The sequence below is a fragment of the Cebus imitator genome, unplaced genomic scaffold, assembly GCF_001604975.1.
Source record: "Cebus imitator isolate Cc_AM_T3 unplaced genomic scaffold, Cebus_imitator-1.0 Scaffold449, whole genome shotgun sequence".
Classification (NCBI taxonomy): Eukaryota; Metazoa; Chordata; class Mammalia; order Primates; family Cebidae; genus Cebus; species Cebus imitator.
In genome coordinates, this window is record NW_016107764.1 from 2132170 (window position 1) to 2156194 (window position 24025).

Below are 24025 nucleotides of genomic sequence, written 5' to 3' on the forward strand. Positions count from 1 at the left end.
TGTTGACCAGGATGGTCTCGATCTCTTGATCTCGTGATCCACCCGCCTCGGCCTCCCAAAGTGCTGGGATTACAGACGAGCCACCGCGCCCAGCCCAGAAGATGCTTTTCGAGCAGCACAGTAGCAAGAGCTGATAAAGTTCACAGTCACCAAGGTGGATTGCAGGTCTGAGGACGGCCTTCCTCAAGAACTGGAGCAAGGTCCTACAACTCCTTTATCAGGAGGGGTGGCTCTCGCCCCAAGCCTGCCATACAGCAGGTATCTTTACGATACTGAACGCTGCCGCCTGGGCCATGGACTCTTGTCCTGGTGTAACTGTTTTCCCTTAAATCATGCTCTGCACTGTGTCTGCTCCAGACATTCCTCTGATGATAAGCTGCTTATCCTTTAATTCATGCTCTGTACTGTGTCCACTCTAAGCATTCCTCCGATTATGAAGTAAGATATAATTATATATATGTAGGGAAATATTCTTTAGGCACTCATACTATCAACTATTAATGATTATATAAAGGGATTCTTCAAGCCCTATTTCTATAAACTAATATATGATTATATAAACGATTATATAAAAGGAAATAGCTGAGTAGTAACACTATAAAGTGAGATATTCCTCAGGCCCTAACTGTGCCAGGGCTCTGCTTAGCTCTCATTCCTCGGTGCCTTTATGGGGGGCTACCCACAAGACAGCTGAGGTAGAAGCTGGCATTTTGGGCCAGGGGACCCTGGGAGAACAGGCCAAGACGAACGAGCCTGAATGCAGCACTTTGTGAAGAAGACGCCACGGCCACCCTGGGCCATCAGCTTCTGACTTTTACAACACAGTCATTAATTTCCATTTAATTTGCTGGAGTCATTGTTCCTTTAGCTGTCTGCTACCTGTACTTACATTTCTCGGTGAGTTGCCGAGGTCTGCAGTTAAGGTATGAACATCAGTGAGCCTCAAGGTACCTCAGGCCAGAGGTTCCAAAGGCGAATGAGAGCACAGCTCTCGGTCTGAGAGTCACAGTGAAGCCTCCTCACCTTGCTCCTTCTCCCTGTCACCAGGAAAGGAGGTCGGGGGAAAGGAGGGGTCACTGTGACCCTCCCACCCCGGCACTGTGCCTCTTGGGCTCTCCTGGCCTGGGGGTGTGGGCAGCAGCTCAGCTGGCCCTGAGATTTTCGGTAAACATCTTTCCAGGTAAGAAAGATTAGACAACATATTTTTATTTGTTATTACAGAGTGCATTTGCAGTGTTATTCATGTGTATGTGGGTAGGAAGATTTAATGGCTAAAGTGTGCTAGACAGCGGGATCCAGAAGTGTGTCTGGGCTTGCCGCATGAATTCTTGCAGAAAGAATTCTCTTTTGGAGAATGTTAAATGTCATGCCTTCCTGGATCTAACCTCAACGTGGCCCTAAGTGCCCTCCCCAGGGCCCCAGAGTTTCTGAGCTCAGCTTAAGCCAGCTCCCCAAACTCAGCAGAAAGTGGGAGCGGTTGGGGCTGTTCTGTCCGTAAGGACAGCCCCTAGTGCCTGGGTCTTCTGGGAAGCGCTGTGCAAGGAGGGGTGAGGGAATTAGGAGAGGAGGGGACTGGAGTGGTGGGTCCGCACACTGCTGCTGAGTAGGGGCGGGAAAGGCTTCTGGGAGCAGAGCTGGGCTGAGCCGGGGACCCCCATGGACAGCAACTCTGGATACCCCTCCCACGCCTGCTCCTCCCCTCCTGCCAGGAGCCAAGCTCTGCTCCTCCGGCCCCTCTGCAAGCCCCACATAGCTGGCTAAGATGTCTCTGGTCTCAGATTCGGGGTGCCCCTGTAAACCCTGCCCTAGTGCACCTGGAGAGGCACATCCCACTCCACGCCCTCCCCTCTGAACAAAGCCTCCTCTTCCAAGAAGCCTTCTCAGACTGATGAAGGGCTTGCTGACCAGACCCCTCTCTTTACTCCTCATGAGGCCCCTGTGTGCATGCCGCATGGAAGGAGGGCAGAGGTCAGTGTCTTTTTACAGATGAGGCGACTGAGCCCAGAGAGGTTGCTCCCCCTCCACCTCCAGCTGGGGAGGGGCAGAGGTCAGGACTCCTCCAGTCCAGCCCCTCTGCCACCATGGTGGGGGTGGCCTGGTGACTAGATGGGGGGGTGGCTGGGAGGTGCCCACCTGACCCAGCCAAGGCCAGTGATGAGGCCCAGGGCCCCACCCCAATCCCCATCCCCCAAAGCCTCACCCGCCTGCACCCACATTCCCCTGCCTGGCCCACCTTCAAGGCAATGGCAGCCCCCACCCTGCTGCAGGGAAGAGGCCTGGACGTGGTGGGGAGAAACCAGGGCCTTTCCAGACTGCCACCCTGCGCGAGCCCCCGGCACCCCACGTGCCTCCTGAGCTCTCAAGTATGGTGGTGCTGGCGTGGTACACCAAGCACCTTCAGATGCGCTGCGGGGCTGCCCTTCCGAGGCATCTGGGCCAGCCTCCTGCTCCTCCAGGGGGGTGGTGGGCCCAGGAAGGGCGCAAGGCTGACAGAGTGTCCTGTCCCCGATGCCACACCCCCAGGACCCAGAGGGAAGAGACGCTGGGCTAGGAAGCATCTCTGCAGGGAACCACCAGCGGGAATGGAAGGGTGGGAGGCCAGCCCACAGCCCTGCGTGTGACCCGTGGCCCATTTAATCTGCAAGAAATCGCAGGAAGGCAGGTTCTATTATTACAATTTCCATTTTACAGCGGAGAAAGCTGAGGGCTCCGAGCTTGTCTGAAACTATCGGGCAGAAAAGTGAGGAAGAAACTGAGGGTCTCAGTGGGCCTGGCCAGTGACCTCCCTGGACCGTGGCAGCTCCAGTCAGTGTCCCCCATGATCCTCTAAACAGAAGCAGGAGCCCCTGCTGCCCCCACAGTGGCCCCAGCATCTGTCCCCAGTTCCTGGCCGCCCGCCCTGCTCCCATCTCACTGGCTGCTCCCGTGAAGCTGCTCCAGCGCCACTTTCCACACGCAGGCCCCGCCACCTACCAAGGCTCCCCTCCCTCCCCGCCCTTCCCCTCCCGATTTCCTGGCCCTGCCCTCTCTGGCCTGCCCTGCCTCCTGCTCTCCATCTTCCAGTCCCTCTTCCCATCACCGAGCCCCGTGCCGCCCGCCGCCTGGCTAAAGTGTGCTAGCAGCACCCTCTCCTCTTCCCATAGCCATGCCCTGTGCTGCCCAGGACCGTGTTGCCCCCGCCACTCCACTGGGGTAACGGTCCCGGCACCGCTGCTGTGTGCCCTGTGGTGCCCAAGCCCGAGCGTCTCCCACACTCCAACGCATGTCTGCCTAGAAGTGCGGCCTCTTGACACGTCTGCTGCGCCACCAGTGCCCTGCTTGGCACAGCACAGCCCCTCCCCAGCACTGCAGCAAATAGGCAGGAGACCCCGGCCGTGGGGCAGGGGCAACCGCCGGGCCCCAGTAGAGAGGGCGGAGCTGGGGCCGAGGACAGGCCAGGCACCTGCACTGCCGAAGCTTCTGGGACAAGGGAGCTGCGCTCTGCGCTCCGGGACGCTGCGGGCTGTGGGGTCGGCAAAGGGCTTCCCATGAGGAGGACGCCCAGGAGTGCTGAGGCTGGGGGAGGGGCAGGGGGCGGCAGGTCCCTCAGGAGCGTGGGCTCCAGGGCGGGGACAGCATGGGCAGCTTCCGTGTGGTGGGGTAGCCTTAGGGTTGAAGATGGAGACCAGAGGCTCCAGGGAGAAGCTGGGGCTGGCGGGGGGGGGGCCCAGCCAGGGGCCCCATATTTGAAACTCCCTTGTCCCAGAGGAGCGGTGGGCTACACCCCTCTCCCAGAGCACCAGCTCCCCTGGGGCATCTGTACCAAGAGCTGGGCAGAGGCAACCGCTGGAGAGGGGTCACCCATGGCGTGTGAATTCCCCGAGGACGGGGTTTATCCCTAAGACCCTCCCCCCACCCCCCGCCGGGGAGGTGACCAGACACCTGGGTTCCAGCCAGGAGCAGGATCAAGGATACTGCAGAAGGGGCTCCAGGACCCTCCCTCACAGAGAAGCCAGCGGCCCCTAGAGTCCCATGGGGGCCCCATCAACGGCCTGGGGCTCCTCTGTGCCCAGCACCCTGCTTACACTGTCACCGCTGCTCCCAGGCTGCTCCTGGGGGGCTATCAGGGCCCTCAGGCCTGGTGCCTGTCCTGTTCCAGACACTTCCCTGTGTCAGCCTCTGAGGGCTGGGTGGGAGAGAGGGGAAGGGGCCATCCCCAGGAGCGAAACCAGGCTGAGGGGGTGCCAGGAGGTGCAGTGTGGGTAGGGAGGCCCCAGGGCGGAGCCTGCCGCATGGGACGGAGGGGCCGAAGTGGCTCTGTCTGGGAAGGCGGTGGCTTGAGTGAAGAAAGGAATTATCCTCCAGGCTGAACTGATCCCACCTGGCCTCGGGACACCTACCTCGGGTGCCAGGCGTCAAGGCCGCTGGGGTCCCAGAGGCCGGCACGGAGGAGGCAGCAAGGCTCGGGGGACACCAGGGCTGAAGCGGACAGCGGGGGCTGGGCTGAGGGGCTTCAGGCCTGCTGGGCTGCTGCTGGGGGTGCCTCACCTTCCTGCTCTCCACAGCTGGTTTAGGGTGCCTGGCGGCGCAGGCGGGCCTGAAAGCTAGAGGCCCCCTCCCATGCCCGCCCCTCCTGCGACCCCCGTGGCTTCCCCGGCTGACCCCTTCATGCCCGCCCCGCCCGCCCCTCCTCCCTGGCCTCAGGCTAATTGGCTGTGACAGCTGGAGCCCTGGGCAGCTGAGCGGTATCACTGCGAATCAGGCAGGCGCTGAGCCCACCAGCCACAAATTACACTGTCACTGCTCCCCGTGTGGCTGCAGACTTCATGTGGGGGTCGGGTGTGGGGTCCTAGCTATTTCCACCTTCCTGCCACCTGATTGGGGGTACACTCTCTTCCTGCACCCCTGTCTCCTCTTCCTTCCAGGTGATGAAGCAGGTTTCCCCCCTCCTGGGTCAGCCTCCCTCTCGGACCCCGCCCAGGCCCTGCCTCCTCCTCCACAACTGCCAAGCCCTCTGAGCACCGGTCCCCACTTCCCAGGCCCTGGCTGCCCCCAACTCCCGGCCAGCCTCCCCTGCCGCCCCAGACTCCCTAATTTAGACTCCCCTGGCCGCCACCCACTCCCAGGGACCCCGGGGATCTGAATACCTCCTCTCAGGGACCCCAGAGTACACTCCTTTTGGAGCTGCCCACCCCCACCTCGAGACACCCCCCAGGAGCCAGGCTCAGCCCGGACCCCACAGACCTCCACCCTTTCCGGCTTGGCCCACAGCCTCAGGCTGTCCCTGCTGACCCACACACTGCACCCCCAAAGTCCACCCTGTGCTGCCCCTCCCTGTGCAACCCCAGGGGTTCCATCATCAAGGTGGAACCCAGACCCTGCATCTACCCCCCCCACTTCCGTACCCCTCCCAGTTCCTGTTAAGAAAGGTCTCCCCCAGGTTCGCCCCATCCACACTCTCCCAGACGGACCACCCCAGTCCTTGTCCTCACCTCAGCCTTTGCTGCCCCCCTGCAACCTGCCAGGACCCTCAGCCTTAGGGAGGTGGGCCCTGTGAGGGTGGAGCCAGGCTGGGCTCAGACCCTGCCCCGCACCCTTGCTGGGCCTCCCCAGCCCTCGCTGGACTCCGTGGCTGGGAAGTGCTGACCAGGCAGCCAGGCCCAGGGACAGCAGCGGCAGGGCTGGTCCAGCTGTGAGACAGCAGGGAGGAGTGGGGGCTGGGCAAGGGAGAGCATGGACCCCACAGGGGCGGTGGCCCTTTCCTGTTCTCCAAATGTCCCCATCGCCTCTGTGGCTGTCTCAAAGCTCCCAGGTGTCTGCTTCCCAGAGTGGCTGGCAGGTGGGGAGACCGAGGCTCCGTGGGGAAAAGGCCAGGCTCTTCCTGACACCCACCCCCTTCCACGTCCCCAAGCTCTGGGCCAGGGATGGCTTTGCCCTTCCTCGAGACCCAGGGTGGAGGTGTTGGGTCCCCAGGCTCCCAGCCATACCCAGAGGCAGGTCAGTGCTGGCCCCAGGCCAAGTCCCTTCGTGACACTGTGACCTGCCACAGGCCTATCTGTTGGACAGGCCCCTTCAGGGTGTCCAGGGCTGAGCCAACGCCCTGCTGAGCCAGTGGAGCCCTCAGCCCCCCACAATTGGCTGGGCTGCTTAGTGATCATTCCAACCAATGGGCGGCTGGGCCTTGCACCCCACATCCGTCCCTGGAAGAGGGCGTGACCCTAGGGAGCCCTCAGCACCCGGCTGTGGAGGATGAGGCCTCCATCCTGGAGGGCATCTTGGTCCCTCACAGCGACTCCAAGAACCAGGGCTGGGAGAGAGGTGGCAAAGACAGGCAGGGTGTGGCTGGGACCCCTCTGCCTGGACAGGGTGGGGTGGGCTGGGCTGAACCAGGCGGACAGCGGCTGAAGACTGCACTTCACTGGAGTGGCCCGTGTCAGGAACCCGCTGTGGCCAGGCGGGCTTGGCAGGAAGGACTGACACAGACAAAACCACGGGGTGAGTGTGCATGTGGGGCAGAGGAGCCACAGGTGTATGTATGGGTGTCAGTCCACCCCCACATGTGCTGGCCAGGTGCACTCATGGCCACAGGTGTGTCTGCTATGTGTGTCCGCGTGGTAGAGTCTGTGTGTGCATGCGTCTGCCCCCACGTGCTGGGCTGTCTGCATGCCTGCGTGCCCATGCCCGTGTGCACATGCCACAGTGTACCCAGCCTTGGGCTGGGGCTGGCCGTGATCTCAGAGCCAGCTCTATAGGAGGCCGGGGAGGGCCCTGCCGACAGCCGCCCACTGTGGGAATCTGGGGGGCCGTGGAGGAGGGGGGCACAAAGACTGGGGCTGCAGGCTGCAGACAGGGCACACGCGGCCCAGCGCCTGGGAATTGCAGGGGAAGGAGGTGAAGCCCAGGCAGGCCCGTTTGCCGTGAGCACCCCCAGCCCAAGCCCTGCGTGTGGCCGATGGGTGCTTAAGGCAGGGGGCCGAAGCCCATCCAGGTAAGCTGCTGGGCACGGGTGAGTGTGGGGGGCTGAGTGTAGCCCGTGTTCCTGGGCACGCATCCAGCATGTGCCGTGGGTGTCCACCCAGGCCCAGGGCCTTGACCCTGGCCCCTTCAGCCTCTCCCTGCTCTCTGGGAAATGGCAGCTCCCACTGGTAGGAGGCGGGGCACAACTCCTGGGGCCACGTATCTGAGCTGCCCTGAGAACTCGTTCTCAGGCTGCATGGCCCTATTTAAGGCAGCTTCAGGCCCCAGGCTCCCGCTTTCACACGGGGCTCTCGTGGGGGCCGCCGCAGGACACTCAGGTGGGTGTCTCCCTCAGGAGCTCTTGGGCCAGGACTATCACCTGGGTCCCTGCTGTGGGCCCCCGGTGGGCATGTGGGATGGGTGGGGTGGTGGTCAGGGTGTGTGAAAGACAAGCCCTATCCTGTGGGCCCAGGCAGCCTCCTCCAGGAAGGCAGAGGACAGCACCTTCGAGGTGCCAGGAGGCCCTGCCTGCTCTGGCTCCAGTGACAAGAGGCGGGGGCACCCAGGCCAGGCACCATCACTGACCTCTGGGAGCATCCAGGTGTGCATGAGGTCAGCTACCTTACAGGACCGGTCAGGGGCTGGGGTCCCAGGAGCTGAGCTGAGGATGCCCCTTCCAGGCGCCCTCCAGCTGCCTTCAGACTCGGGCACCTTGGCGCTGCCTCCACACGCACAGGGACACGTGCTCAGGAGTGCTGTTGGCACTCTAGCTCTGCTGCCCTCCAGGGTCCCAGGCCCAGTGAGGAGGAGCTGAGGGGTCCAATTCCCCGATTCCACGTCCACCCAACCTCCCTCAGCCAGGAACCCCAGAGCTGCCCACCCACCCCAACCCCGCTGCCGGCCCCAGGCAGGCCTGGCTGCAGCAGGGCCTCCGAAGGGTCACGCTGGCCCCAGGGACGCCCTCAGGGCAAACCGAGGCCTCCAGCCAGCCCTTGGAGCTGTGCGGAGCTCTGAGTCGGGGGTGTGCCCTGTGGGTGGTCGCGAGGGCGCCTGCAGCCAAAGGTTCTTTCCACACACGGCCGTCTTGTCTTCCCTCGGGGTTCACCGCTCCCCCAGAATGGTTTTCAGAAAAGCTCTACCTCTGAACACAGGAATAAGCAGACCCCACAGGGGTCCCTTCGTCCCCGTGCTCACCTGCCTGCTGTACCTCGTGTGTGGTGGGGGGGCGGGGAGGGGGACAGATGAAAGAGAAAGACAGAGAAGGAGGAGAGAAAATACAAAAGAGAAAAGTGAATTGAGCCGGAAGGCCCCCAGGGCCGGCGCGCACAGCAGAGGGTCCCTGGGCTCCTCTGAGTCCCAAACCCAGGAAGCCTCCAGCAGCATTCCCAGGCCCCATGCCCCGCGAGGCGCAGTTCTGGCCGCTGAGTGCCGGGCTCCTGGACGCCTGGGGTGGGGATAAGGGGCCGGGAGGGTGACACTTCTCCCTGCTCACCGCCACCACTCCAAAAAGGGCAGCCTCTGAGCCGGGCTGCCGGGAGTCACTGGGCCCTGCAGTTTCTCAGCCAGGAGAAAGGATCTGTACAAAGGGCTCCTCCGGGCAGCGATGGTGAAACTCAGGTGTCCCGTGTCCTCTGCTCTTTACGACTTCGGACTACAAGAACTCAGCCAGCTGATTCCCAATGCAGAATGTGCCCAAGGCTCCCCGCCCCTCCTCGGCGAAGGATGGCCTCTGTGAGCGAAAGCCGGGCCGGGTGGAGCCCCTGGCAACAGAGCCACCCGAGGCGGGCTGGAACCCACTAGTCTCTGCCGGCTTCGTCCCTTCAGCTTTGCTTCGGACCCACATTTCTTTAATTCCCACCAGCACTTTCTACCTCAAGAGACACCGGCCCGGCCAGCTCCCCTGCTAGGGCTCTGCTCAAACTCCCACAGAGACCCAAAGGCAAAGGCGGAGGTGGGCGGGGACCTTCCTCCAGGTCTGTCTGCTTGAAACGACAAAACAACCTCAGGAGACTCACTCGCAGAGAACTCTGTCCCATCCCCAGAAAGAACCTCTGCTTCCCCTAGACGGAAAAGGAGCACAGCCTCCTCCCAAGGAAGGCGAGTCCGGGGAGCCCTCGCAGACCAGAAGCCCTCTCTCAAAATTTGCAAACCAGGGACCCTCGCCTGCCTCTCTTCCGGCGGTGAAGGGAGGGAACCGTCTATGATGCGTCCTGTGGCTGCCCTGGGGCCCTGTGGGTGAGGCTTCTGGGGTGTTGCCTCCTCCCCGGAGACCCCAGTCCATGCCCAGCCAGCAGTTCAGAGGACAGAGGCCAGGCTGCACCTTCAGGTGGGAGAGGAGACGGGCAGGCTCTGAGCGCTGGGGACAGTTCTGGCCAACAGGATGCAGCAGTGCATCTCCCCAAGGACGCCTCCTGCCCCGTGCCCCCAGCCTGCCTCAGTGACTCTCCCCAAAAGTCCCCTGGCCTTCCTCGCTGAGGGCAGTCGCAGAGGGCCCAGGTCTGCAGGGTGTGGGCTGGCTGACGTCGCCTCGCTGCTCAGTGTCTCCCTGGTCCTGCTGTCACCGAGGGCCCACCCGTCACCCAGGGCCAGCACCAAGCCCAGCGCAGGGCCCTCCTCTTCCTTCCATTCGGGTTGAAACACGGCCGACAAACCAGCCAGGCCGCAGTGACTTGGATCTAAACGGGTTTATTTTGTGTATTTTTTTTCTTTTTCTCAGTTTCGTAGCAAATGAAAAAAGAACCGAACGAAAACCAACAACACAACAAAACTTCCAACGAGTTGGCGCGTCTTCCACTCCGAGTGCTCAAGGGCGGGGTGCGGACGGGCTGCAATCCCGGAGAAGGCCCCTGAGGGCCTCAGAAAACTGGGCAGGTCCCAGGGGCCTGGCGAAGCCTACAGGAGCGGGAGCACCCGCCTCCTCGCTCTCTCTCCCCGCTAGTCCAAAAAGTGATGAAGCATTAAAGAAAGACTCCACAAACAAAACGAAACACAATTTAAATTAAAATAAAAACACTTTCTCCACCCGCCCCATGCCAGGAGGCTCTGGCCACAAAGCCTCCTCTTAAAAAAATTTTCTTTTCTGCTAGAAATACTCTGCATTACTTTTTTCTTTCACTTCTCTTGAAGATTAAAATAAGATATATTTTCCCAGGAGTCATAGATACGTTCTGGTGCATAGAGACAGCAGCTCGGGGTCCGGGCCAGCCCCACCCAGCTGAGCACAGGACTCACCCCCCTCCCCCCATGAGCATAGTAGGACAGCAGGCCTGGACACAGCACAGGTGACGTCCCTGGCTTCACCCCCAGGGAACGCCAGTAGCAGGGTCGGGGGCAAGCGGGGAGGGGGCAGGCAGGGGCCGGGCCTCTCCTGGCGAGCGACACATGCTGCGACTCGCGACTGAGGGCGGAGCCGGCTGGGGAAGGAAGGGGCTTCCTCCGAAGTTTTCCTTCGTAATCACCAAGCATAATAAATATAAATACCTCGAAAATAAGACTGATTTTAAAAGGGGGAGGAGGAGTTTAAAAAGGCAGGGAAAGGGAAGCTGAGACGAGAACGGAGGAGGAGGACCGGGGCAGGCAGGGGCTACCCGGGAAGGGACGGACGGTTGCGCAGCCCCTCGGCGGGCAGGGCGACAGTGGGAACGGAGAACCGCGCTCGACATATGTACAACTGGACGCTCGGAAAGAAGTTAGACCTGGCTCAAGTTTCCTTGGAAATCACCGTCCCCCGCGCAACGTCAGGACGGCGACCCGGGCAGACGCGCGCGAACCGGGGCCGGGAGCCAAGGAGCCTCCAGCCCCGCGCCCGCAGACTTCGCAGCGGGGCCAGCACGTCCGGGACCGCGGAGTCCGAGCCCAGCCCCGGGAGGCCTGCGCGAACTTGTCCCCGGCGATGGCGGCGCGGGCTCGGGGTCTGGCGCTTACAGGAAGAAGTCGGGCGCGCCCTTGGCCCCGCCGGGCCCGGCCTGCGGAGGCGAAGGCTCCCGCGGGAAACCAGCCCCGCCCGCGCTCCCGGGGCCGCCCCGGCCCGCCAGCTTCTCGTATTTCTCCTTGTACAGGTCCCGCTCCTTGGCCAGGCGCCCCACCTCCAGCTTCAGCTGCTCCACCTGGCTCTGAAGCTGGCACTTCTCGCTCTCCAGAATGTGCCGCTGCTGCACCCGCTTGAAGCGGCATGACTGCGCGTAGCCGCGGTTCTTGAGCGTGCGCCGCTTCTGCTTGAGCCGGATGACCTCCTCCTTGCTGAAGCCGCGGAGCTGCCGGTTCAGCTCGCGCACAGACATGGACACCAGCTGGTCGTCGGAGAAGCGCTCCTCCAGGCGCACGTGGTGACCCGCGCCGCCGTGGCCGTGGCCGTGGCCCGCGCTGCCGCCGTGGTGGTGGTGGTGGTGGTGGGCGGCATGGTGGTGGTGGGCGGGGTGGTGCGCGCCGTGGTGGTGGCCGGCGCCCATGTCGTCCGCGCCGCCGCCGCCGCCGCCCGCGAAGCCCTGGCCCCGGAAAGCCTCGTAGGCCGCGGCGGCCGCCGGGTGGTGCGCGCCGTGGTGGTGGCCGGCGCCCATGTCGTCCGCGCCGCCGCCGCCGCCGCCCGCGAAGCCCTGGCCCCGGAAAGCCTCGTAGGCCGCGGCGGCCGCCGGGTGGTGCGCGCCGTGGTGCGCGCCGTGGTGGCCGCTGCCGATGAGCGCCTCCACCGCGTCCTCGGGGGTCAGGTTGAGCGCCTCGGGGTTCAGGTGGTGCTGGTAGCCGCTCATCCAGTACAGATCCTCCAGCGCCGGCTTCCCCGACGCGCCCCCGACGGCACCGGGGCCCCCGCTCGGCGGCCCCGGGGCACCCCCGGCCTGAGACGCGCCGCTGCCGCCGCCCGCGCCGCCGCCCCCGCCGCCGCCGGTGCCCGGGCTGGGCGCGCAGAAGCTGGGCGAGGAGGGCACGGAGGAGCAGGGCGTGCTGAGCGGCGTCGAGGACAGCGAGCCGGGCGGCAGGCGGTGGCAGAAGCGCTCGGCCTCGGGCGGCTCCTTCTTCACCTCGAACTTCATCAGGTCGAAGTCGTTGACGTACTCGATGGCCAGCGGGCTGCTGGGCAGCTCGGCGCCCATCGCCAGCTCCGCGGCCATCGCCCGGGGCCCGCGCCCGGCTGCGCCCCGACGGGCGGCGTTGGTGGGGGGGGAGCCGCGGGCCTCTCCCCCCCCTGCTCCCCGCGGGCGGCGGTCCCGGCGGGGGCGGGGGGTCGCCGGCTGGGAGCTGCGGCGCCGAGGGGCGCAGGGAAAAGTTTCACGTGGTTAACTCCGGGGCGGCGCACCGGGGGTGCCGCCGGCCGGGTGTCTCGGGCGGCTCGGGGCCCGCGCTCCCGCCCCCCCTCCCCGCGGCCGCCGCCTCGGGCTGCTCCGCGTCGGCTCCTGCGCCCCACCCGCGCCGCCGGCCGGCCCCGCCTCCCACGGCTGAACGCCGAGCGGCGCGCCCCTTTATAGAGCCGGACGCCGGGGCCCGCCTCCCTGGGAGGGGCGCGCGCCCCCGGGCCAATCGGAGCCCCGGCCCCGCCGCCCTCATTTGCCTATCCCCATGGCAACTCGGAGCCCAGCTGTCAATCTCCTGCGGGAAACAGCTGTGGGAAGGGGTGGGGACCGGCCGCGGGCGGGAGGAGGGGACAGGGCCCTCTGGCGGCCATCACGGGGAACTGCACGGGCAGCGCACTGGGGGCGCGCGGGGTAACCGGGGTCCCCAGGGGCCTCAGCTCCGGGAGCCGGCGGCCGGAGAGTCCGGGGGAGCAGAGCGGGGCCGCGCCCGGGGACCCCCTCGGGGCCTCGACCACCTCGGGCCACGCGGCGGGGCGCCCCCGGCCCCCTGGGTTCGCGGCCCGGCCTGGACTCCGCTGGCGGCGGCGGGACCCCGGGGCTCTGCACACGGGTGACACCGCGCGGCCCGTCAGGGCGCGACGCGCTGGGCCGGTTATTTTTAGCCTGCAGCTCAGCGCGCTCAGGAATTTGGTCAACAAAGTTGCCGGCACCTCCGGGCGCCGGGACACGCGGGGCGGGAGGAGGGGACACGCGCGTGGGGCCTGGGACGGAGCGCCGGCGTGTGGGGGCCCGCGGAGGGCGCAGGACTGTGGGGGTCTCGGAACGACGCGGGTGGGTGAGCGCGGCGGGGGCAGGCCCCTCAGGGCGTTCGGAATCCCGGGCCCCAGCTGCCCACCGGCCGGGCTGGAGGCGCCTGGCTGGGCCAGTAGTGGGACCCGGGTAACAGACGGGAAGGCAGGGATTTCCACCTGGCGGCCTCGCACCTGCTGGGAGGAGACCGCTCAGGGAAACTGGGCAAAGGCGGCCACGATGGGTGGTGGGCCTGTGACCCCAGGTCCCCGAGCCAGCGAGTGGCTGATGGGAGCCGGGCACCAGGTGTTACAGGGCGGGTGACCCGAAGTGGGCCTACTGTTTTCTCTCTCAATTCTCTCCATTGCTGTTCTATGACTTTAACAATTAAGAAAATAAATCTAAAATGTAACCACCTGCATGGAGAAAAAAGTCTGGAAGAGTTGGGCAGAGGCCAGAGGGTGGCCTGGTCCGGGTGCCACGGGTTTTGAACCAGCCTTTCTTTCCCCTCTTTCCCTCTGCAGATGTCTATGATTTTATAGCAAGAAGACCGTCATGCGGTGAGGACGGAACACCTGCTTCCCACGGTGTCCCAGGTGTCCCTGGCCTGCCCTGGCCCTCCCACTCCTCTGGGCAGAGCTGGGACTGCAGATTTGGGAAGGCCAGGCCTTCCTCCCTGTGACAGGGCCAAGGAAACCATGAGACCCGCCTACAGGGACCCTTCTGCCCCGACCCTGTCCCAGCCAGGGCTCTGAGCTCCCTGCCTGCTTCCGCTCGTTCAGGCCTCAATGCTGTAGCCCATCTCCTGTGGCTAACTCACAGCCACCATCCCAGTATCATGAGCCTAAGAAATGAAGGCTCAGAAAAGTGGGCAGACGGCAGAGTCAAGTCCCCATGCCAGGTACCTGGACTCGAGACCACGTGAGCGGTCAGCCAGTCAGGGGTGTGGGGTTTCCTTTATGGCACCCGGCGTTCCAAGGGAGGGAGGCCGGGGAGGGAGACGCCACCGTGCGGTGGAGCTGGTGGTAGTCACGCTGTCTGCACCTGCAGCCCAGCAGGAGTCGTTGGCGCTGGAGGGCCCTTACGCGGCCCTCCTCCGAGGGTGTAGCAGCATTTCTGGGCACCACACCCCGGCGGCCCTGGGCTCACTGGAAAGGGGGCTGAGGAGGGAGAGAGTGTTTGCACCGGGCTGTGCCTCCACTGTCGCTGCCGGCTCCCCGTCACACTGTGGCTCCTGCCAGGCCAAGCAGACCAGGGGAGGGTGTTCGTTCACCAGCCCAGCAGGACTCCAGCACACCCGTGGGAATAAAGGAGGTGCCTGACCCCAGGCCGTTGCAGTGAGAGCCCTCCTAGGGGCCATAGCTCCTGACCTCGGGCAGAGAGATACTGACTGCTGACCCCCCCAGCCAGGCTTGGACTCAGTGGCACAGGAAGCACGAGTGACTCATCTTGCTCTGAGATGGGGCAGAAGCTGGCGGAGGCTGGGGCGGCCTCAAAGATCTGCCCTAACCCGCCCACCCCAACCTCAAGGCCAGGATGGCTGCCTAGAATTCACCTGTGCACGGCTCTTCCCTGGGCTCCCAGGAGAGGCGCTCTCCCTTCCCACCAGCCTCCCAGCCCAAACTTTCAGCATTTGGTGCTCACAGAATTCCACAGGGGCAGCCTGTGTGACTGGGTGACTCAATGCATCCAATGGGCTTCTCTTGAGCAGCTAGTGTACATCAGCCCGTCTGCCCAGGGAGCACACTCCATCAGGGAGGTGGCCAGGGTCGCTTGTTGAGAAGCACCCTGAAGCTTGATAGCACAAGGCAGTAGTATGTCATCCATCGGCTCTGGGGAGATGTGTCCTGGAAATAGAGGTACAAGTGCCTCTGATCCTGACAGTGGGAGGACTTGGGGTCTGGGGTGATGGGACAGCTGACAGATGGTGCCATTGAGCAGCGTCTTCACACCCAGGCCTGGCAGATGGTGGCAGCTGCCTGCCAAAACAGCTGCTTGTGATGCTTCCACAGGGCGGCTCCCCGTGGCTGTCTGGGCTTCCTCACAGCATGGCTGGTGGTTCCCAGTGTCTGTGTCCCAAAGAGGAAGGTGGAGGGACACATGTGCCTCAGAGGCTGCTGCACTGTGTTGGTGGTCCTGGTGTGTAGAGGTCAGCCACCCCCTGGGGCAGGGGCCCCAACACTGTCTGTCTAGGTCATGTGAGGGAGGGGCATGTGGGCTGGGACACACTGTTGCAGTTTCTGGAAAATCCAGTCTCCTGAGTAGGCCTCAGAGAACCGAACATCAGCTATAAAAATGAGTGAAATCATAGCGGATTTGCTTTCTATTGCTGTCTCACAAATTACCTCACGTTTAGAAACTTAACACACATTTATGGTCCCGTGGCTTCTGTGGGCCACGTGTCCAGGCAGGGCTTAGCAGGGGCCCCTTGTCCAGCATGCAGTCTAGGAGGTGGCCGGGCTGCAGTCTCAACGTGGGATGGGGAGGGCTCTGTCACCAGGCACCATCAGGCTGTTGGCAGAATTATTTCCTCAAATCTGTAGAATGAGGCCTGGCTTCTCGCTGGCTGGAGGCCTCTCTGAGCTCCTCACCAGGTGTGGTCCCCAGCACAGGCCCTGCTCCTCGGGCTAGCCAGGAGAGGCTCTCAGCGGGGCATAATGTGCTGTGATCACAGATGTGGCACCCGGCCACCCTCCTGGAGTCTGTTGGTGGAAAGGGGTCACCCAGGGCTATCAACACTAGGGGGTTCACGAGGCCACCTTAGGGCCTGTCCCCCACGCATGCTTGTGAGAAGGTGGAAGGTTGGCTGGGTAGGGAGTGCTAGGTTGGTGGGGCTGGTGGGGCCTCATGGACACCTGAGCAGATGGAGGGGTGAAGCCCTTCAGGCCGGGAGCAGGGAGCCCAGAGCCCCTGCCTGGGAGAGGCATGGAAGGGCCCAAGGTGGCTGGGTCAAGATCTGAGCCTGAGGAGGCTGGTGCCAGGCCCAGGAAGTCATCGTGGGCTCCCAGAGGGCTCTGGGTGGAGGGAAACCTGGTATGAGGAGGGACAGGGAGATTGGGGTGCCCGCCACCTGACCCCTTGGCCCCCTCTGCTGTCCACCGTGGGACCCCATGCAGTCTGCTGTCTGCTGGGGCCCCGAGCTCATGCATTTTACTTTGGGAAGGGGCCAGAAGGGACTGTCCGGCACAGCTCCTCCATCCCTGCCAGAGCACAGCTGCACAGGAGGGCTGAGCTGACCGTGCCAGGCCACACGTGGACCTCCGGAACCCCACCCTGCCGCCACGTGGACCTCCGGAACCCCACCCAGCCGCCGCGTGGACCTCCGGAACCCCACCCTGCCGCCGCGTGGACCTCCGGAACCCCCACCCTGCCACACCAACGGTAAGTGCTCTGTGCAGAGCCTCTCGTAGAGTCTGGAGTGTCATTTTTGTGGCATTTAGGTGGGAAAGCCTGAGCAGGGAGCCACGTGCTACCCATACCCCAGTGCCAGCGTTCCCTGTGTGGAAGTTATCATGGCAGATGGAACCTTCTCTGTCCCACAGACAGAGGCTCAGCGTCTTCTGGGCTAGGGGCCGGCTGGGGCTGCCTCCACCCTCACCCTGCTCCTGCTGCTGGGGAGTGGGGGGCCCTCTTCCACGCAGGGGCTGATTTGCAGTTAAAAAGCAAAACAACCAAAGAAACCAATCCAGGGCCTCCGGAGAGTCCCTCCTCAGCCTGTGCACTGTTCCGCCCCTTCCTTGTGCCCCTACTGAAGCACGGATGGTGCACCTGCTGTATGCCAGGCGCCAGTTAGGGCACTCGCTCCGCCATGAATGAGCACGCCCAAGCTCCCTGCCCTCCTGGAGCTCCCGTGCTGGTGGGCGCTAAGTGAGGCAGGGTCAGCATCCTCAGCTCAGAGGCAGGATGGGCACAGGCCTAGCCCAGGAAGGTGCAGGGGCTCCCAGCTGACCCCCAGACACTCTCCCTTCCATCACCTCCCAGCCCCTAGGGGGGTCCAGGCCAGCATCCGACTGCCCAGCCAGCACCCCTCCAGACACAGGGGGCACAGAGCCACACTCAGAAATCACTGCTGCACCCCCCGCCCACCCATCCACCTCCCCCAGGGGCCATGGACTCTGCCCACGGCTCCCACCTCTGCGGCCATCACATCTCCCTCAGATGAGGCAGCAGCCCTAAGACCCATCTTCTCGGTGCTGGGGGACGCTTTGCCTGCCTGAGACCCAGCCGTGCCCTGCTAGGGCCGAGGATCCCCCCGGGGGATGTGCGCTTCCGCTGTGGGGTCTCTGTCCAGCTGCCCCAGCACACGCCCCTCTGCTGCACACATGGGCTTGGGTGCGGGCTTACCCCCTCTCCTCAGGAGGCCTTCCCTGTTCCAACCACCCCACCAGGGTACAGTCCACTAGGCTGTCCTCAGCTGGGGCCACGGTCAGTGCAAGGACAGGGACTCCCCTAGTTCTGCCCTCCCGGGTGTCTGGGCCAGGTGCCCTGGCAGAGCAGTCACTGGTCTGCTGCCAGCTGCCCCTTGGCATGAGGGTCCTCATGTGATCAAATGGGCACACTTCATCCATGCAGGGGACAAGCAGGGACTAGGGACCAGGCAGAGCCCAGGCTGCACAAGGTCCCCAGGTGGGGGACTGGGACCCCATGGTGGCCCCCCTAAAGGCCGTGTCCAGCCTGTTCTGAGCCTTCCTGCTGGCCACTCCTGGGCAGGGGCTGTGTCTGGGGACAGTGGGCCTAGCCCTGAACTGCCGTCACACCCCCTTGTCCAGGAGCAATGCCTGGGGCCTGCTAGTGGCCGTGCCATGTGGCCGATGGCAGAGCTCACGGTCCCAGGCAGGCACTGACTGGGTGGGCAGGGAGCCTTTTCCCCACCCCCAACCACCCACAAACATTTCATGTTTCAGGGGTCGTGTGCCAGCCCCAGGGTGAGTGGCCGAAGGCAGTGGCACCCATGGGTGGGTCCAGCTGCCCACGGGCCTGCAGCAGACACTGCTGGTGACATGAAGTGAGGTTGGAGGATCAGCCGCCTCGTGTCCACCCGGTGCCTACCCTCGAATCGGGGGTCCCAGAGAGCACAGTCTGAGGTGCAAGCCCATGACCCCATTTATCAAGTGGCCCAGGAGGGAGGCAGGGAGGTGATCTTAAGAGGTGGCCACAGCTTGGGACCCCCAGTCCCACCTGGTGGCCTTTCACAGTGAGCCACAGGGAAGAGGCCCAAGGCTGAGGGGCCCCACAGGCGTAGGAGGCTTGGGCCCATCGGTGGCCCCGACACCTTGCCTCTGCCAGCCCTGGTTCTTTCTGTCCGGCCGGCCTGGGAAGCAGGCCCCGCAGGCCGAGGCTGCTGGTTCTGGTGCCTGCTGCTGCCGGCTGCAATCCGTGTCCCTGGTCTCCCCTCATCAGCCCAGTGCAGGACCCATGGCCCGCTCTGCTCCTGGGGAAAGGAGGAGGGTGTGGCTGAGAGCAGCCGGTCTGCCCACTGCTCCAAGTAGACATGAGGGGCCCTGAGCATGGACACGAGCCCCTGTGTCTGGGAGAGCCAGGCCAGTGCTGGAGGGGACTGAAGCCAGCTGGGCACACCCCACCCACAGCTCTGGCTTCCAGAATCCACTGTCCCACCCAATCCGGCTGCAGCAGGACCAAGGCCACAGGCTGGGGCCCAGGAGCGCAGGGAAGAGGTCATGGCAATGGCCACATGAGAGAAGTGGAAACCGCCGTGTCACCCAGCGCTGGCTCTGGTGGAACTGTCCTGTGAGCCTCGCACGCCTCATGCCCTCTGATGCCAATGTCAGGACGCCCCACTCCAGGGTGGAGGCCAGGACCTTGAGGGAACAGAGCCTTCTCCTCACCCAGAGTGTGGACCAGGCCAAGGGGCCCTGTGGGGTGTGGGGTGGGCAGTGGCACGGCCACCCACTTGGAGCCCAGGTAGGCAGAGGGCACGAGACCTCAGCATCTGACTGCAGGCTGCGCTGTGGGCCCTGAAGGTTGTGGCCTGCCTCGCCCAGGGGCCACCCTCTACTTCTCCGGCAGTGAGGGAAGTGGGAGCAGATCCCCAGAGGAGCCTGTGCCCCTCCAGGCCTTGCCTCTCCCAATCCAGGGTCCCTGACACAACCTCAGCCAGGCCTCCTGGCCAGGCCCCTCCAGCACGGGCACCTGTGCAGGGCGGGGGAGCTGGGAGCCAGCCGAGCTGCCCCACTCACCATGGCCCCAGCCTTTTGCACCCAGGTCCCCAGAGTGGCCCCCAGGCCTTCCCCATCCCAGATGGCACTGGCTCAGGCCTGGGGAGAAGCTCCTTCTGACCTCTAAACTATCCTGGGAGGCAGGAAAGGGGCCCCATGCTCCTGCCCAGAGGGGCGGTGCCAACCACCTGGTGGTGGTGTGGCAGCAGTCAGGACAAGCCAGCCAGTTATGGACAGAACCTTTATTGCTGAACATAAAACACCTGCCTGGGAGGCCTGGCCAGTGGCCTCTTCACTGGGCTCAAGACCTGGGTGGAGAGAGCTGGGGGGCTGCAGGGCCACTGCTGCCAATGGCTGTGGGGAACAGGCCTGGAGGCCACCCCTGCCTGGCACCCTGGAGGGCGATGGGTGGGGACAGGGGCCAGGCCCTGGGCACACACTGGTCATGGAAATTTCCAGGCAGGCAGAACAGTTTCCCTGTGGCCCCAGGTGGGGCATGGTGATGGGCGGCCCTCCTCTGGGGCAAAGTGGCAGACACAGCCTCTTTCCTCTCCAAGGACGGGGGTCTGAGGTAGGTGCAGGCCGGTTCCTGGGGTCCTCACAAACGTGGTTTGATGTGCAGAGGCTTCCCTGTGCAAGAGGACAAAAGTCAGGTGCCAGGAAAGCCCTAGAAGACCCTCCCCCGTCTGCAATGCCCCTGGTCTGGGGCTAAAACAGCAGGGTCTGAGTCTGAGACAGAAGAGCACACAGGCCTCAGGCCTCAGGCCTCAGCTCCCGCCCCCGCTGCCAACGGGTCAGGGTGAGCCACTGCGCCTGCCCGACCATGGTGCAGCCTCAGTCTATGGGGTCGACTGAGGCTTCTGCCTGCAATCCAAGGGTCCTCCTGGCAGGGGCGGTGGTCCTAGTCACAAGGTCTGCAGGTTAAGCCGTCAGTCCCAGCACACACAGCACCAGGCAACCCTACACACTCACACCTGCAGTGAGGCTGCCAGGCCCGTGAGGCGGCCATGCTGCACCTTCCACGTGGAAAGCCAGGGTGCACACAAGCTGTGGCAGGACAGGCAGGGCAGGACAGAGGCCCCAGGGTGAGGCGGGCAGGGCCTGGAGGCAGGCGGTGTGGGAGGGAGCAGTTCCCACAGTGGGGGACCTCGGGGCTCCTGCCCCGTGAGTGCTCACTCACTAGGTGCTGGCACCTCCCCTCCCTCCCCAGATCCCCAGACCACCCCACAGGCACCACGGCGGCCCACTGAACACAGACGCTCCGTGTAGCTGCCCCAGGACTGGCCCTGCCCCGGTGACCCTCTTCAGGGCAGATGAGCCCACTCGCCTGCACACAGCTGTGGGCCCAGGCAGCAGACTACCCGGCTCTGACCTGTCAGCCTGCCCCTGCGGCGGCGCCGGCACTGCAGCCCAGCTTCCTACCCAGAAACCGTCCCAGGCACCTCCACCTGCCCGAGTGCCCGGCCACGGCTGCCTTTTGAGGGCCCGCCCAAGCTGCACATGGGACCCCTCAGCACCCTGCCCACCTCTGCTGGCTCTGGAATTGGCTGCCGGGTTCTTGATCTTAAAAAAAAAATAGAAGAGGTGGCTGCCTGGGGGCCTATCTGCTCCCCCACCCCAGGGAGGCCCACCCAGATGGAGGGAGCGGGTGCCCAGGTCTCGTGGGGTGGGGTCTGGCCACACTCCACGCCCAACGTGGAGGCTGTGAGCAGGAGGCAGCCCCTCCGAGGCAGGCGTTTGAGCGTGCTCAGCGGAGCTGCTGGAGAAGGCTGCAGCAAGCATCTTCCATTAACGTTACGACCGTGAAATATGACAATAAAATGATAGCCGTATGGTCGCAAATTTGCAGCCCGCCGAGCTGCGTGGGGTTTATCGTCACTCAAACGCGCGGAGAGCTGTAAAATGTTTACAGAAAGGGTCGTTTGCAGCCATAAAATCCTCTTTTCTCTCCTAAACAAGGCTGAGTGGAGCCATTTACCAAGCCCCAAATGCTCACTGGGGGAGAGGGAACATCTGTTCTCTCCAGGAGCGCGCCGTGATCTTCCAGAACAAATTAACAGAAATGGGTGCTTTCTAATTAAATCAGCCCTCAGCTGGGGCCGACTGCGCAGCGGCCACCGCCACACTCGCCCTCGGCCGGCCCCGCCCCCCGGGCTGGCAGGTGCACACCTGGCGCCCTCAGGACTCACCCAGGCTCCACCTGGAGATTCTGACGTGGTGGTCTGAGATGGGCATTTAAAACTCCCCTGTGCCCGAGCCAGGCCATGCTGCCTACCTGAGTCCTTGGTCAGGGGGGCCCTGGGGGCCCGGGCCCTGGGCTGGCCTCCTGGGCTCGGCGAGGACTGCAGGGAGATGAAGGAAGGCAGCTTGCAGAGCCTGCTGGAGCGCGCCACCGCTGAGGCGGCCTCCTGGACAGATGGGGCCTCCTGGTCCAAGGAATTGACAGGGGACAGGGAGGAGGGGGAGGAGGAAGAGGAGGAAGGAGAAGAGGAGGAGGAAGCCTTGGAGGACGAGGGAGAGGCCAACACCCCTGGGGAGTGGGGAGGCGCAGCCAGGGCAGTCCCAGTGAGGGCAGAAGAGCTGGGCGTCTGCCTCGTGGGGCGCTGGGCTGCCAAGGGCTTCCTGCAGGGAAGGAAGGGGAAGATGTGTGAGGAGGGGTGATGGGCAGGGGTCCCAGCGACAGGCCACTCATGCTCTCAGCTGCTTCCTGCCTCTGTGGCCCCCTTGAACTCAGGGCAGAGCTGGAGGCACAGGTCAAGCCTGGCCCTTGGCCACAAGGACAGGTCAGGTGTGGGGAAGGCCCCAGCTCCAGACCAAGCCTGCCCTTCACCTCCAGGGCCTTGGCTTCCTGGTCTGCATGGGGGCTGGACGAGGGAGCCCCAGACTCCTCCAGGAGCTGCACCTCCCACCCTCTCCCAGTGAGTAGGTCTCTGTGAAGCCCCACCTTCCTCCATGGGCAAGGGATGCCATTGGCTCTGTCCAGACTTGGAACTCGGGTAGGGGTAGCTCTGGAGGTGGGGCTTGGTTTGGGATTCCTTTCTAGATCTGAAGCCTGAAGAGCTGGAATTGGGGGCAGGGGGACTCACCCAGAGGGCCCTGAGCATTTCCCCAGACAGGGAGGGGCCACCCAGGCTCACATATACAGTGCCCACTGCCCCATCACCTGGGCCCGTGGCTGGCCGAGGCCCTGCTCCTGGCAGCAGTGTCGCTGGGTCCTGGGGCGGGGGACGTGGCTGCCCGCCGGCTGTGGCGTTTCTGGCTGCGGTGGAGCAACTGGCACTGGGTGCCCCGGGGACACGACCCTCTGCGGGCGAAGTCGGGGCACACCAGTGTGTGTTTCTTCTTGCACTGCAGAGAGAAGGGGTGCAGCTAGGTGGGCTGGTTGGAGGCTGCGGCCCTGCACGTGAAGAGCAAGGAGGGCCAGGCCAGCCCCCTGAGCGCCCACAGGCACCACAGGCTCTGCCCAAGTCTTAGGGCCAAAGGTTTCCTTTTGGAAGGTTGAGGCCACCAGGCCAGAGAGGCTCCACGTGGGCCCTCGCCCACCTGTAAGAGGCCCTCAGCAACTGGAGGCCCTGGGCACAGATAGAGCATGGTAGCTCGGGGCCAGCCTGGGGACTCCCAGAGCCTTCAGCCAGGCCATGGCTCAGGGCTCTGCCCGCTACCTCTGCCAGACCCTGGCCCGCCCATCCAGGCAGCCCAGAGGGAGCCCGGGAAGGTGGGTGTGGCTAGAGATGGGGGGGTGGGGGGCCTGAGCTGGGTCAGGGGAGGGGGGCGGGTCAGCCGAGGCCAGGCTGCACTGGGTCAGGGCTGGGCTGGGCACGCGATCCCTAGCACCTGTCAAGCGCTAATTATACCCAAGGGGTGGGGGGCGTGCCAGCCAGCAGGTGCTCTGGGCAGCAACGTGGCCCCAGCTCTCCTTCCAAGCCCACAGGGAAACACGAAGAGGCTGCCCAAGGCTCCAGTGGCTGAGCTCAGCTCAGGGAGCAGCGTGCCCAGCCTGCCCTTCCTCTGCCCACCACTCCTGGCCTTTGCTCTGCAGCCCAGCTGCCTGCCCACCTCGTGCCCAAGGCCTTTCAGGGAGGGTATTCCCTCCCCGCCGCCCTGCAGAGCCCACTGCATGGGGCACCCAAACTGCTCTTCATGGAACCAGCGCAAACTGTGACTAGCTCCCTGCCTGACCCACCAAGAGTGGCTCAAACCTGCCACAGCACTGGAGTGGCCGGAGTGCTTCCAGCTCGTGGGGTGCCACAGCCTTGAACCCATGTCCTCCCAGCCACATGGCCCCTGCTTGCTGGGCCCCTGATCTAAGAATCTGTGATCTTAGGTGCTGCTCCTGTACCTGGGGCTGGCCGTGAGCACCTCCTCAGAGCCGGGCCCCACTGCACCCCATGCCTTCCCTGGCTCCTGTGGTATGGCCCCCACCGCGTCCCCAGGTGGAAGCCAGGCTCAGGCCAGTGTCCACACCCTTACTCGTTCCTGCTACACAGAGTCCGAGCCCCTCTACCCAGGGCCTGGCAGTGCTGTCGACCCCGAGACCCATGGGCTGCTCAGGAGCCTGTGGCTGGAGAGACACTAGGTCCTGCAGGGACCTGAGGGCGAGGCCTCCTGGGGGGCGGGGGCGGTGGCTGTACCTGACAAGGAAAGCCCTGCCCCCAGCACAGGCATCACACGTGGCGCTGGGAGGAGCCTGGGGCATGCGGGTCCATTTTATCAGATGCAGCCACGGCTCCAACACCGGCTGGTGGCAACATTGGATGTGGAGTGCCAGCTGAGTGGCTAGAGGGACCGGCCACACGGCCAGTGTGAGCCGAGGTGTGGGTGTGCTGAGGGGCCAGAGGG

At 64.2% G+C, this 24025-nt stretch overlaps 2 protein-coding genes across 4 annotated transcripts in view; both read right to left on the reverse strand.

Moving 5' to 3' along the window:
• Positions 1 to 9601: 9601 nt before the first annotated feature.
• On the reverse strand, positions 9602 to 12344 carry MAFA (MAF bZIP transcription factor A). Its single transcript, XM_017511521.2, has one exon. It carries the CDS (start codon positions 12039 to 12041, stop codon positions 10857 to 10859), a length of 1185 nt encoding a protein of 394 aa, XP_017367010.1. The 5' UTR covers positions 12042 to 12344; the 3' UTR covers positions 9602 to 10856.
• A 6950-nt stretch (positions 12345 to 19294) lies between these two features.
• ZC3H3 (zinc finger CCCH-type containing 3) overlaps positions 19295 to 24025 on the reverse strand; it is a 97891-nt gene continuing 93160 nt past the window's right edge. The window contains exons 10-13 of one of the 3 annotated variants that reach the window (XR_005197265.1): positions 22350 to 22534; positions 21462 to 21808; positions 20159 to 21081; positions 19725 to 19816 (exon numbers count right to left, since the gene is read on the reverse strand). Coding sequence is in view for 2 of the 3 variants with exons in the window: in XM_017511522.2 (XP_017367011.1) it covers positions 19785 to 19816; positions 21462 to 21808; positions 22350 to 22534 (564 nt within the window). In the remaining variant the exon portion in view is untranslated. Of the gene's footprint in view, positions 19817 to 20158; positions 21082 to 21461; positions 21809 to 22349; positions 22535 to 24025 lie in introns of all 3 variants that reach the window. The other 2 variants (XM_017511522.2, XM_017511523.2) reach the window with 2 other exon arrangements.